This window comes from Somniosus microcephalus, chromosome 5 (assembly GCF_052327205.1).
Source record: "Somniosus microcephalus isolate GS21.2 chromosome 5, FLI_Smic_1.0, whole genome shotgun sequence".
Classification (NCBI taxonomy): Eukaryota; Metazoa; Chordata; class Chondrichthyes; order Squaliformes; family Somniosidae; genus Somniosus; species Somniosus microcephalus.
In genome coordinates, this window is record NC_140991.1 from 161,788,583 (window position 1) to 161,802,732 (window position 14,150).

The following is a 14,150-nucleotide window of genomic DNA, read 5'->3' on the forward strand; positions in this document are numbered from 1 at the left end:
GACATTGGAGAGAGCATCATGAGACGCCATGCTGACCAGATTCTAGAGTCACAGGAACAAGCCAAACCCATACCACGAGCAGATGCACCTGGTAATCAACCCGAAGTACAGATTGCGTCTACCTCAGAAGCAGTGGTATTGGAAGCTGACGAACCAACCAGTGACAATGAGCCAGAATCAACTCTGCCGCAAGAACAGGGTACTCGAGAAAGGCGCTATCCAGTCAGGATCAGGAAGCCTCCTCAAAGACTGAACTTATAAATGATTATTTCAGTTGATGTATATTGTACAGAGAAAATTGTAATGGTAATTAGTTATTATTTAGTTGTTAAATGAATGTTATGTACTGTTTATCTAAAAGGGGAGGAATTGTTGTGTATGTACCTTTAAGAGAAGAACTGATTCTTTACTGCAGTACCGGCAGTGACCACCCCTGTATATAAAGCCATAGCAGGCTTCTGTATTTCAGTCTTAAGTTACCCTCTGTTCAGTAAATACCTGTTATTATTGTTCTCCTGCAGCCCGTGTATTATTTATACTCGGACACTACACTTTCCCTTCCTCTTTGCTTTCTGGTGGGATTACTCACTCTGGGACATGATTGTTCACTCTTCCACCACCCCAATTTCCAGCTGGGACTTTTCCCTGTAATCGCAGGAACTGAAAGACCTGCCCAATCACCTTCTCCAACACCACTGTACAGAGTCCCAAACACTTCTTTGTGTGAGACAATCATTTACATCTACTTTTTCCAATCTGGGATGTTGCATTTGCTGCACACAGTGACTACTTTGCTGGACCTGCAGGTCTCATAGGGAATCTTAGGCCTCTTCTGTCGCAATCGTGCCCTCCCTCCCAATCGCAGGGATCCCCGGAAGCTGATTCTTCTCTTAGTGTGTGGCCTCTGAGCTGTGCGAATTTGTGGTGCTTTGTGCTGACTTTCTACCCCTAATGGGTAGCAAGTCGACCGGCGGCTTTTAATTGAGGCCCAGGAGTTAAAATAACCCGGGCCTCACTTTATCCTGAGCGGGTGAGTTTTGAACTGGAATCAAATCACACCCACCAAAAACCAGCCCCCACTGCCCCACCTCTCCAGTTAATATTGGGGCATCTGCCTCAATACTTGTGGTAAAGCATTCCCTGTTCTACTATCCCTACTAACTTCCTCCATCACTCTTCTAGTAATAACCCTGAGTTTGCACCCTCTTGTTACTGATTCACCAACTACTGGAAGTAGCCTTTTGCTGCTTAAAACCTCAATTAGATGGCCACTTCACTCTCGAAGGATAGCTACTGCAAGCGCATATGGAATTTTACCCCAGCATGAGTCAGTCTTCAGGAGGGAAAAAAGTAGTTGGTGCCTGGTAGAAATATTAAACTTGCATCAGTACCACTTCTGCACGTACTGGTACTAAATCTGAATCTACACCAGCAGTACTGACAATCACAGGTGCAGATTAGCCCGCGCTGACATTGCTTTTTACATGGTTCATTTACTCTGCTCCCGAGTCTTCATGCTGTCAGCTTCTAGTGCCACGCTACTTTCTAGTTCCACAATATCATTTCCAGTGCTTGTTATTTAGTATCAGACCCAGTCCTTTACCGGCAGCAGGTTTCAGATTAAAAACTCCCAATGGAAGACAATTAGGCCTCCTTGAAAATGAGGTCTCTTGAAAAAAAGAAAAAAGGGGAATATTATTCAAGGTTCTTTTTTTAAATAATTAAAGGAAAAATTAGGTTGATTTAGTCAGGTATTTTGTGCAGAATCAGTGCATGTGATTAAGAACTCAGAAATCCATACGCTAAATTTAACCTAATGAATAACTTGTACGATAGCAAAATACTGCGGATGCAGGGTTTCGACCTGAAACGTTGACTCTATTTCTCTCTCCACGGATGTTGCATGGCCTGCTGAGTTTTTCCAGCATTTTCTGTTGTTATTTCTAATGAATAACTTGTTTTCTCTTTGTGAGTTAATTTGCTCTTATTGTCCTGCGAGTCCATTAAATGCATGTTAATTTTTACTCGCTCTATTTTTAGCATACTGCCAGGCCTGTGCAACTTTATTCAGTCCACGTTCAGATGAATTACAACTAACACATAACGGAGAAGCCAATTGGAACGTATCTGCAAATTGCTGCTGAGCCTGTCCTTAAGCTACTAAATATGCATTTAATGGGCGCAAACCTATCATCATTGCCTAATGCTGCTGTGTAGTGCACACCTTTAGTGATTTTTGGTCTCACTGGCTCAGGTGCGAAACTCAATTTATGCAGAAGACCCTATATGATCTCATGGCCATAATGGCAACCATCCTGCTTTTCACTTATCAAAAATGGAAACCTTTGTTGAAATAATTATTTGTAAGAGTGCTCTTTCTGTTCTTTTTTATACGGTTTCTCAGCAGCAAAAATACATATTGTAGGATCGTAGAAGTTTATATGTACCAACTTTTGAAATGGATCAGTATTTTTTTAATTGTGAAGGTGGGATCAGATCACAGGCCTCAACAACAGGACGGTGTGTTAGGAGTGAAAAATGTTACTGCATCCACCATAGAAAATACAATGAAATGTTTAAAAGGAAAAAGAAAACTGCAGCTTCCAGAAATCTCATTCAGCATCTAAAAAGAAAAACATGGGTTATCGTTTTGAATAGAGATTTTTTTTTGTTGGCTCAATAAGTGTCCCTACCCAAAATAGCGACCTATTTTTTCAGATGCTGGCAGGCCTGCTGTGCATATTTCACATTTTCTGCTTTTGACTGGACTGGAGCATGCTGAGGGGACCAAGGTCCTAAAACAACAATTCACTGACAATACAGTTGCACCTTCTGCTGAAGAAGATCTGTGCAAAGATTGCCAGCAGTGAAACAGATCTGATTAAAACAGCTCTTGACGGTTTTACTTCTAATCCAGTATCCAGTAAAGTACACAGGCTCGAACTGAAAAGAGTTGAAAAACGGCGACGGGTTGTCCAACACCACCTGCACCTTCATCATGGCTCCTACGGGGTAATTTTGTAGGTTTTTATCCCTCAGGCCCACCCGGACTGATTTAAAATAGAGACCGAGGCCCCGGGCTTGCTTGGCAGAGTGTGATGGGCCCCAAGTCTTTGGTTTCCCGCAGAAGCTCCGGCCCATCCTCTTCCTCCACCTGTCGCTCTTGATTGGTTTGATGAGCGCCCACAGGCAGCGTGCACCTCTACCGCCTCCGAAGGCCCGGGGAGCCCAGGCCCGGCTGCCGACTACCCCGCAGGGTGTCACTTGCAGGTGGCAGCAGTGGGGCAGGTCCACCCAAAGCCACCTGCTAAAACCAGTCGATCCCCTGTGGCGTGGATCCCTTGAAATCTTATCACGGCCACCTAGGGGGCCATGGACCCCTGCTTGAGAACCCATGATCTAGAGGTCAAAGTGGAGTTGATTGGCACATATGCAAGTTTAATTGGCCTTGACTACACAAGATAGCTTCAGTGAATCAGAACAAGATAGTGGCTTTACAAAACTTTATAAAAGAGTAAATAAAACTTGAAAAAAAAAATCACTGTCAAACCAAAATAGCACACAGGGCAGATTGTGCAGTAGGAAAACAGAACTGAGCGTGCCAATAAGCAATAATTTGAAGTTTATTTAATCTTGGAGATAATTAGAAATTAGCACCTGTGAAAGGAGGAAGAGAACGAAGGAAAGAGAGAAACATAGGGGATAATTTGAACTTTATTGCTGGGCATAAAATGGGTGATAGTGAATCGGCAGCCCAATAGCAGAAATTGGGCAAGGTGCAAAACGAGAGGCCAGTTTGTTATAACCCAGTTTTTGCCGGTGATAAAGTTAAAATTACCCCCACAAAGTCAGGGAGACGAGGCCTAAAGTATGATCTTCTGAATAGAGAGGGGCAACAGCACTCTATTGGTGCATTGAATATGACAGTGTTCACAAGTGATCTTTCCAGAGGGAATGGCAGAAGTTACCATTTGTATGTGGCAGTGGAATAAATAAGGAGGAGCAAAGTTGTTTTTCCCTCATAGAAAACTCCACCAAATTAATCCTTACCTGTCTGATGCCTGAGTGTGTGTGTGTGTGTGTGAGAGAGTGAGTGAGTGAGTAAATGTGTGTGTGTGAGTGAGTGAATGTGTGAATGTGTGTGTGTGAGTGTTGTGAGTGAATGTGTGTGTGAGTGTGTGTGTGTGTGTGAGTGAGTGAATGTGTGTGTGTGTGAGTGTGTGTGTGAGTGAATGTGTGAATGTGTGTGAGTGTGTGTGTGTGTGAGTGTGTGTGTGAGTGAATGTGTGAGAGTGTGTGTGTGTGTGTGTGAGTGAATGTGTGAATGTGTGTGAGTGTGTGTGTGTGTGAGTGTGTGAGTGAGTGAATGTGTGTGCGTATGTGTGTGTGTGTGTGAGTGTGTGTGTGAGTGAATGTGTGAATGTGTGTGTGAGTGTGTGTGTGTGAGTGAGTGAATGTGTGTGTGTGAGTGTGCATGTGAGTGTGCATGTGAGCATCAACTCTGTGTGTGTGTGAGAGTGTGTGTGTGTGAGTGAGTGTGAGTGAGTGAGTGAATGTGTGAATGTGTGTGTGAGTGCATGCGAGTGTGTGTGTGTGTGTGTGAGAGTGAGTGTGTGTGAGAGTGTGAGTGTGAGTGAGTGTGTCTGTGAGTGTGCGAGTATGTGTGAGTGTGTGTGTGAGTGTGAGTGTGTGTGAGAGTGTGTGAGAGAGTGAGTGTGTCTGTGAGTGTGTGAGTATGAGTGTGTGTGTGTGAGTATGTGTGTGTGTGAGTGTGTGTGTGTGAGTGTGTGTGAGTGTGTGTGTGTGAGAAAGAGTGTGTGTGTGAGTGTATGTGTGAGTATGTGTGTGTGTGTGTGTGAGAAAGAGTGTGTGTGTGAGTGTGTGTGTGTGAGTGTGTGTGTGAATGTGTGTGTGAGTGAATGTGTGAATGTGTGTGTGTGAGTGTGCAAGTGAGTATGTGTGTGTGTGAGTGTGTGTGTGCGAGTGTGTGAGTGTGAGTGAGTGTGAGTGAGTGAATGTGTGAATGTGTGAGTGTGTGTGTGCGAGAAAGAGTAAGTGTGTGTGAGTATGTGTGTGTGTGAGAAAGAGTGTGTGTGTGAGTGTGTGTGTGTGAGTGTGAGTGTGTGAGTGTGTGTGTGTGTGTGTGAGAGTGTGTGTGTGTGTGTGTGTGAGTGTGAGTGTGTGAGTGTGAGTGTGAGTGACTGAATGTGTGAATGTGTGAGTGTGTGTGAGTGTGTGTGTGTGTGTGTGTGTGTGTGTGTGTGAGTGAGTGTGTGAGTGTGAGTGACTGAATGTGTGAATGTGTGAATGTGTGAGTGTGTGTGAGTGTGTGTGTGTGTGTGTGTGTGTGTGTGTGAGTGTGAGTGTGTGAGTGTGAGTGTGTGAGTGTGAGTGACTGAATGTGTGAATGTGTGAGTGTGTGTGTGTGAGAAAGAGTGAGTGTGTGTGTGAGTGCGATCCATACCAAGTCCTCAACGGTGGAGCAGGCGGATGACGGTGATAACTCTGAGTCACTTTGGTTCAGGGGCTGCGAGAAGCACCACAATGGCTGTGAAGGCGGAAGAAGGCTGCAGCAGAGAGGGGTCTCCAGTCGTCTCGGCTTTTCTTTGCCACTGGACCCTGGCCCCTTTTCTGTCCAAGGATCGTGTGGTGGCTGGCTGTGCACCAACCACCCCACGCTAAAAGATACCACGCACAGGCGTCCTTCAGAGGGATCTACATTTACCTCTACAACACGTCAGCGTAAAGTCCTGTGGCGATCAGTAAGTGGTGATGGGGGCAGGATTGTGAGGTCTGGAAGCTCCTAATCACAAGCTGGCACACTTGGCGGTGGGTGTCTGATTCAGTCGTCGGGCTCCTGGATCGAGGCAGGGGAGCCCCCCGGCAGCTACATCCACGACTGAGCAGCCCTATTTAGGATCCGCTCTGCTCACCCTGAACAGGGAGCTAGAAAAGGTGCCCCAAAAATAGCCTGCCACAATAACACCCTGTCTGGAATACCGCATCCAGAGGGGTCACCAAAATGCGGTCCTAAAGACAGAAAATTGAACTTCGGAGCATGGAATGTGCGGACACTAGTAGACAGTGCAACAAGTGATCGACCGGAGAGAAGGACGGCCATCGTATGCAGAGAGCTGAAACGATGCAACATTGATATAGCGGCCCTATCTGAAACTCGACTAGCAGAAGAAGGTCAACTGAAGGAGGAGAAGGGGGGTTACACATTCTACTGGAAAGGGAAGCCAACGGAAAACCCCCGGATCCATGGAGTTGGATTTGTCATCAAAAATGAACTTGTTAGACAACTCTCCAAATTTCCTGTGGGAATCATGAAAATGCATCTAACCCTATCCAACAATCAGATGGCAACAGTTGTGAGTGCTTATGCTCCGACCCTGGATTCGCTAGATGAAGTAAAGGAGATCTTCTATGCTGACCTGGATAAAACCTTGTCTGGTATCCCAAAAGACGATAAAGTCATTCTTCTTGGGGACTTCAATGCCAGGGTTGGTCGGGATTACCAACTATGGAAAGGCATCATAGGAAAAGAGGGCATCGGAAAGTCCAACTCAAACGGACTACTTCTTCTCACTAAATGTGCTGAGCACAACCTCATAATCACAAACACTTTCTTCCGACAAAAAAACAAGTACAAAGCCTCCTGGAGGCAACCCCGCTCAAAATTGTGGCATCTCATTGACTATGTCATTGTACGGGCAAGGGAGCGTCGTGATGTTCTGGTCACTAGGCCCATGTTCAGCACTGATGGCTGCTGGACAGATCATCGCCTTATCCGAGCAACTATGTCCCTCAAAGTAAAGCCCAAGATACGTGCTCAGAAGAAGCAGTTCCGGCCAAAATTAATCATTGAATGTCTTGAGGACACTGTCATACAGCAGTGCTTTCAGGATTCCATCAGGCAAAGTCTTCCAAAGGAATACCCACATGATACTGGAGAACATTGGGAACTGCTGAAAGCCACTATCCTCAACACCTCCCAGAACATACTCAGTTTCAAGTCCAGAAAACATCAGGACTGGTTTGATGAGAACGACTCAGAAATTGAGCAGCTCATAGAAAGGAAAAGGAAAGCTTTCTGCGCCTGGCTAAACAACATCAGCAGCAAGGCCAAAAGAGAGGCTCATGCTAAAGTTAAGGCAGATGCCCAGCAGAGAATAAGGGAGATGAAGAACAACTGGTGGTCTCAAAAGTCCTTAGAAATACAACGTATGGCTGATACTGGGGACTCCAGAGGCTGCTTCAGTGCCACCAAGGCAGTTTTCGGACCAAGCTACCGTGGCTTAAACCCCTTACGCTCTAAGGACGGTTTAACTCTGCTCAAGGACAAGGAGGCAATTGACACAAGATGGAGGGAGCATTTTCAAGAACTATTCAACCGACACTGTAGCGCAGATCTGGAGTCCATCAATCAATTACTGCAGAGACCAGAAAGGGAGGAAATGGGGGTACCCCAAGCATTGTAGAAGTGCAGAACGCCATCAGGTCCATGAAAAACAACAAAGCTGCCGGCTCAGATGGGATTCCAGCAGAAATCTTTAAAAAAGGGGGCCCTGAGCTCCTGACACACATGCCTTCCTCCTAAAAATATGGCAGCAGGAAGAAATTCCACAAGATCTCAGAGACGCTTTGATTGTTACTGGCCTAGAAATTCATTGGCCTTAGCGCCGCTTTTGAGGCGCTAGAGGGCCTAGCGCCGAAGTTATGGCCAGTTTAGAAATTGACAGGGGCCCTAAATCGGCGTTAGGCCGGTAGCGCTGCGCCGGCACCGATGACATCATCGGTGTGCGCAGCGTCCCGGTTGCCATGGTAACCCGCCCGAACTCGGAAATTGAGTTGCGGCCGCCTCGCCCGTGGCAGCCGCAAGCAACGTTCTGGCAGAGGTGCCTTACAGAACTTTGCGCCGGCGCATTAAAGGCCCCGCGGCGGCCGGCCGCTTTCCCGCCGGCCGCCTGGCCGCAGCTCCCCCCCCCGGACTTCCCCCCCCCCCACCCCGGAACAGAAGCAAGCCCGGCACTTGTCCGAGGTGCCGGGCTCATTTTTAAAAAGATTATCGCGGGCCGCGGCCGGGTGCAGGCAGCTCCTCCTTAACGGAAGGAGGAGGCCTGCACTTCCCGAGCCTGCCGCACCGCAGCGGGCGCCGCAGCGCCGGAATAGCGCCGCAATGCGGCGCGTGGCGCCAGTTTTGAGGCGCTGAGACCCCTCAGTAGCGCCGGCAGCCGTTTGGGCGCGGCGCTACTGAATTTTTGGCGCGCGCAGGGGGACTTAGCGCCGGCACTAACTTCCGGCGCTAAAGCCCTCGCTGCGCCAAAACCGAATTTCTAGGCCACTATCTTTAAAAAGGGGGAAAAGTCGGTGTGTGGTAACTACCGAGGTATCTCCCTTCTTTCTTCCACAGGAAAAGTGCTTGTCCGTGTCCTTGCTAACAGACTTTTGCCGTTATCTGAGGAGGTGCTTCCGGAGTCGCAGTGTGGTTTCCGACCATCCAGAGGAACAGCTGATATGATCTTCACAGCACGTCAATTACAGGAGAAATGCCATGAACAAAAGCAACCACTGTTCATAGCATTCATAGACTTAACTAAAGCTTTTGACACCATCCACCGCCAGACTTTATGGCATATCTTGTCTAAGCTTGGTTGCCCCGATAAATTCATCTTAGTTCTGAGGCTGCTACATGACAACATGTCTGCAGCAGTTCTCAGCAGCAGCGGTTCTATTTCAGAGCCCTTTACAGTTGAGACAGGAGTAAAACAGGGCTGCATCATTGCTCCAATCCTTTTTGCAGTGTTCATCTCAGTTATCCTCCATCTCATCGACAATGATCTGCCCACCGGAATTCAAATCCTTTACCGTACTGATAGCTGACTTTTCAATCTCAACAGGCTTAAGGCCAAGAGCAAAGTCTCCATCACTACCATTATGGAGTTACAGTATGCAGATGATAACGCCATCACAGTTCTTTCCGAGCATGATCTACAAAACACCTTGAATGCTTTTTCCAGAGTCTACAAACTAAAATTTTGTATACAAAGCCATCATCCTTCCCACCCTTTTATATGGAGCTGAAACCTGGACTACGTACAGTAGACATCTCAAAGCCTTAGAGCAATACCACCAACGCAAAATCTTGAGGGTCAGCTGGGAGGACAAGCGTACCAACTGGAGTATACTTGAAGAGGCCAATATCTACAGCATCACTACGCTCATCATGCAGCATCAACTCTGATGGATTGGACATGTGATTCGCATGTCAGACTCACATCTCCCAAAACAGGTTCTGTACTCCCAGTTGAAGGAAGGGCAGAGGTCTCCTGGTGGTCAAAAGAAGCGTTACAAAGATAACATCAAAGTAATCCTTAAAAAGCTCCATATCGGTATTAATAACTGGGAGGAAATCGCACTGGACAGAGACAATTGGAGAAAATGCATCCACAACGGTGCCGCACTACATGAAAAGAATCTCCAGCGTGCTGCTGAGGATAAACGCCAGCGCCGTAAGGAGAGACAACAACTTAAGAAGAGCCATACTCCAGTTACTACCAATAGTCTTACATGCCCACACTGTAGTAGAGCCTGTGGATCTCAGATTGGCCTCCACAGCCACCTGAAGACCCACAAGTAGATGACCGATGAAGGACATACCATACTCGAATTCGAGTGGTCGCCGATGATGATGATGATGAATGTGTGTGTGAGTGCATGTGAGTGTGTGTGTGTGTGTGTGAGAGTGAGTGTGTGTGAGAGTGTCAGTGCGAGTGAGTGTGTCTGTGAGTGTGCGAGTGTGTGAGAGTGTGTGTGTGAGTGTGTGTGTGTGTGAGTGTGTGTGAGAGTGTGTGAGAGAGTGAGTGTGTCTGTGAGTGTGTGAGTTTGTGTGTGTGTGTGTGTGTGTGTGTGAGTGTGTGTGTGAGTGTGTGTGAGAAAGTGTTTATGTGTGAGTGTGAGTGTGTGTGTGTGTGAGAAAGTGTTTATGTGTGAGTGTGAGTGTGTGTGTGTGAGAAAGTGTTTATGTGTGTGTGTGTGTGTGTGTGTGAGAAAGTGTTTATGTGTGTGTGTGAGTGTGTGTGTGAGTGTGTGTGAGAAAGTGTTTATGTGTGAGTGTGAGTGTGTGTGTGTGTGAGAAAGTGTTTATGTGTGTGTGTGTGTGAGAAAGTGTTTATGTGTGAGTGTGAGTGTGTGTGTGTGTGAGAAAGTGTTTATGTGTGTGTGTGTGTGTGAGAAAGTGTTTATGTGTATGTGTGAGTGTGTGTGTGTGTGAGAAAGTGTTTATGTGTGAGTGTGAGTGTGTGTGAGAAAGTGTTTATGTGTGTGTGTGTGTGAGAAAGTGTTTATGTGTGTGTGTGAGTGTGTGTGTGTGAGAAAGTGTTTATGTGTGAGTGTGAGTGTGTGTGTGTGTGAGAAAGTGTTTATGTGTGTGTGTGTGTGAGAAAGTGTTTATGTGTATGTGTGAGTGTGTGTGTGTGTGAGAAAGTGTTTATGTGTGAGTGTGAGTGTGTGTGAGAAAGTGTTTATGTGTGAGTGTGAGTGTGTGTGTGTGAGAAAGAGTGTGTGTGTGTGTGTGAGTGTGTGAGAGTGTGTGTGAGTGTGTGAGAGTGTGTGAGAGTGTGTGTGTGAGTGTGTGTGTGAGTGTGTGAGTGTGAGTATGTATGAGAGTGTGTATGTGTGTGTGTGTGTGAAAAAGAGTGTGTGTGTGAGAGAGTGAGTGTGTGAGAGTGTGAGAGTGAGTGTGTGTGTGTGAGTGTGTGTGTGAGAGCATGTATGAGTGTGTGTGTGTCTGAGAGAGAGTGTGAGTGTGTGTGTGAGAGTGTGTGTGTGAATGTGTGTGTGAGTGTGTTTAGATTTGAAGCTCACATGTAACAATAATCATGCAGGAAAGTTGAATGCAAATTAATCACAAACGTAGGACTAGTGGATAATGTGTAGGGTGGATCTTCACGACTCAACTTTGTCGTGGTTCCAATTCCAGGTCCACACATAAAGCAGAAAATATACTGACAGCCTAGTCGTTAAGATTGCAAACGGTACCTTATCTTAATTCAAATATAATTGTATGGAGGTGGACTGGAAGAAGCAGGATTTTTGGCTCTCCTGAGAATTGTGTACCTAATTCTAACCTGGAAGTTTAACTGTTTGTTGGTGATCAACATCAAAATATTAATATGTTAAAAACTCAAGAAAGGCAGAAAGGATTTGCATTTTAACAAATGCTTCTTTCTGGATTCAATTCAGACTTTTGACACTGAACTGGCCTCTCTATGTACATTTTATTTATAGAGTCTCCTTTGGTATTAAAGAAACATTTCTGCTTTTTGCTCATCTTTCAATTCATGTTGCACCTGCACAAATAAGTTTCTGTACATATTTATTACAAAATATTATAAGAGTTGCAGAAATGGCCAAAATTATTGACTGTTTTCAAAATAAACAAAAAACTCCTGAAAATGCATTAGATTTCATGAAGTGTAAATGTATTCTTCTCAAAGGGTTAAATAGCAGAGTTTCATGAAATGATCAAAGAAATTGGAAAACATTTTCGCATATGTGGCTCATAAATAAGAAAATCTGATTTGTGCATTGATTTTAGAATCAGTATCTAATGCTGACATGATTAATTAACAGACCATTTCCAGACAGCTTCCTACCTTGAACACAGAATTTCAGCTCTTTGGCATCTATAACTGTCATCCGTTTATCTGGCACCTTTTTGCTGGTTCGATGATAACTGCGTCTTTTTTTGCTCTCTCCCCAAAGGTTTGATCCACCGTGTATGCTTGGTATATTCAAAACTGCTATGCCTTCCAAGGGCATATTGCTTAAATCTAGCAGAATTCCATCGCACTGGAAAGAGGAATTACAATAAGAAAAAACAGTTACTTTATTTGAATTAAGATAAGGTTGTAATTTTAACCACAAGAATGTCCGTATAGGCCCGATTTTAACTCCCAGTCAGTAATAGAAGCATAGAAACATAGAAGATAGGAGCAGGAGTAGGCCATTCGGCCCTTTGAGCCTGCTCTGCCGTTCAATGCGATCATGGCTGATACTCAATTCCATATTCCCGCTCTCTCCCCATACCCCTTGATGCCTTTTGTGTCTAGAAATCTATCTATCTCCTTCTTAAATATATTCAGTGACTAGTTAGTTACATATAGCTTTCCTAATGATTATTGATACAATCTACATTACACATGTGTTTGCATGTGAGCTTCAGTCCTAATTAAATCATTTATTGGTACATGGCAGTTGTTGGTAATAGCAGGTCAGTGCACCACTGCACTTCAACATGGGATGATTAGATACAGGTTGATGCTCACAGTGGGGACATTGGTCTTGGGTGGTGTGCACAATTGACGATAGCGAATCGACAGCCCATTGACTTCAATGGAAATCGAGCATAGCGCAAACCAGGCGGCCGATTCGCTGTCGCCTATTTTGCACTACTGTCCAAGACCAATTTCATCCCCACAATTCCTAAAGTGGCAAATTATAAATCTCACTTAGGTCATCTGGAGAGATATCAAGGTGAAGACTTACTCTGTGTGCAACTGTAGCAAAATTGTTAACTCATTCATAAAGAACATGTTCACAATTTCACTACAGCTAGTACCCCACCCCAGTAGATCCCTGGTACTATATTATAATCTTAACGCTTTGTAAAGATAAATATACCACTTACAGAGAGTCATCACAATGATTTTGCTCTGTATTTAGAATTATGATGCAGGGAAACACGAGACTTAACATTCGAAAGACAAGAGACATCAAAAATGCCAAGATTCTGTTTACAGTTATTTGTTTTCGATTTCGAAAAGGAGACAGTGGGGGTAACGTTTCGCGAGGGCGGGACTTCTCCTGCTTGTATCCTGTAGCGTTGATGGAAGAGCTGTGGAAATCATGGAAAAATGGCATAAACGGCACTTACACTGCTTCACCAGAGTTTCTGTGGCTCTTCCACTGAAGCTATATGGTGGATTGGTGGGCTATGGAAATTGACCCATAAGTGACCTTTTTTGTACATTTTGATTTGGAATATATATCCAAATTCTACAAAATTGCTCTTCCCTATTCAAAATATCTGGCCTATATTCCTATGGACTGCTGGTTCAGTTCCATCTATTGATTAGACTTTGTGAGCCTAACAGCTGGTTGGTAAGCTGTCAGGGTCCAAAATTCTGATGGACCTGATGTTCTGATGAAGGGTGCTGCAACGGACCATAAGCCCGCCAATATTGGTTGACCCAGATGTCATCTGAAATTGTGAGGGCAGGGTCATTTATATCTTTGTAGGCAACAACCGCAATTTGCAGTGATTCGGTTCAGAGAAAGGTTGACTCCAAAGCCGTTCCACTAGGTGATGCCAAGACCCTTCCTGGGTTGAAGCTTAAAATAAGTAAAGAAATCTTTAACTCCAAAGGGAGCCTTTAGGTGTACATTTTAAGGTAATCAATTCCCTTTACCTTTGTATGTGCAATGTCTGGGGCCTTTCCTGGGGCCTGCATGGAACTCATGTCAGCTCTTAGGTGACAGGTGTTCATTATAAGGGCATTCTGGGCTTGATGCTGAAGACTCATTCATTTCATCCCTCACCCCCTCCACACTGGAATTTAAAACAGCACTTAGAAGGGGACAGTTTCCTTCCAGAGCTGGCTTTGGCCCGAAATTCCTGCCCCCCACCCCCCCACCCTTAGGCAACCCGTCAGAGTTGTGCCAATCAGAATTCTGGGCTCCAGATCTCTTGAAGTATGATGTATTGTAATTGATCCTGAATTAATTAATTCATTTCTGAACCTCTATAACTGTAATTAAAGTTAACATGCTGTGTTTAATCTTTAAGTGAAGGGTAATCCTGCTAAATAGAAGATCCACAGGGGTTCTTAAATTTGCTTTGCTTTACAGCTGAGGAGCTGAGGCCAGCTGTAGCTGAGAAGGACAGGTGCAGCAAGTAACACTTCATGATCAACAATACCACACTCAATAGGGTGACACTGACAGAATGATAAAGACTAAGAAAAAACGATTAGATTTTTGTGATGCTCAGTTGGCAAAAGGTAGGTTTGAAATTTCTAGTCGGGAAGAGTCAACCTATCTCTGAACTGAATCACTGTAAAATTCAACTGCTGCCTACAAAGATG

At 45.1% G+C, this 14,150-nt stretch overlaps 1 protein-coding gene across 1 annotated transcript in view; it reads right to left on the reverse strand.

Moving 5' to 3' along the window:
* The window catches only part of dgkb (diacylglycerol kinase, beta), a 1,409,408-nt gene that overhangs the window by 425,077 nt on the left and 970,181 nt on the right, over positions 1-14,150 (reverse strand). Inside the window, exon 19 of the mRNA XM_085988391.1 lies at positions 11,661-11,856. Coding sequence (XP_085844517.1) covers positions 11,661-11,856 — 196 coding nt within the window. The remainder of the gene's footprint in view (positions 1-11,660; positions 11,857-14,150) is intronic.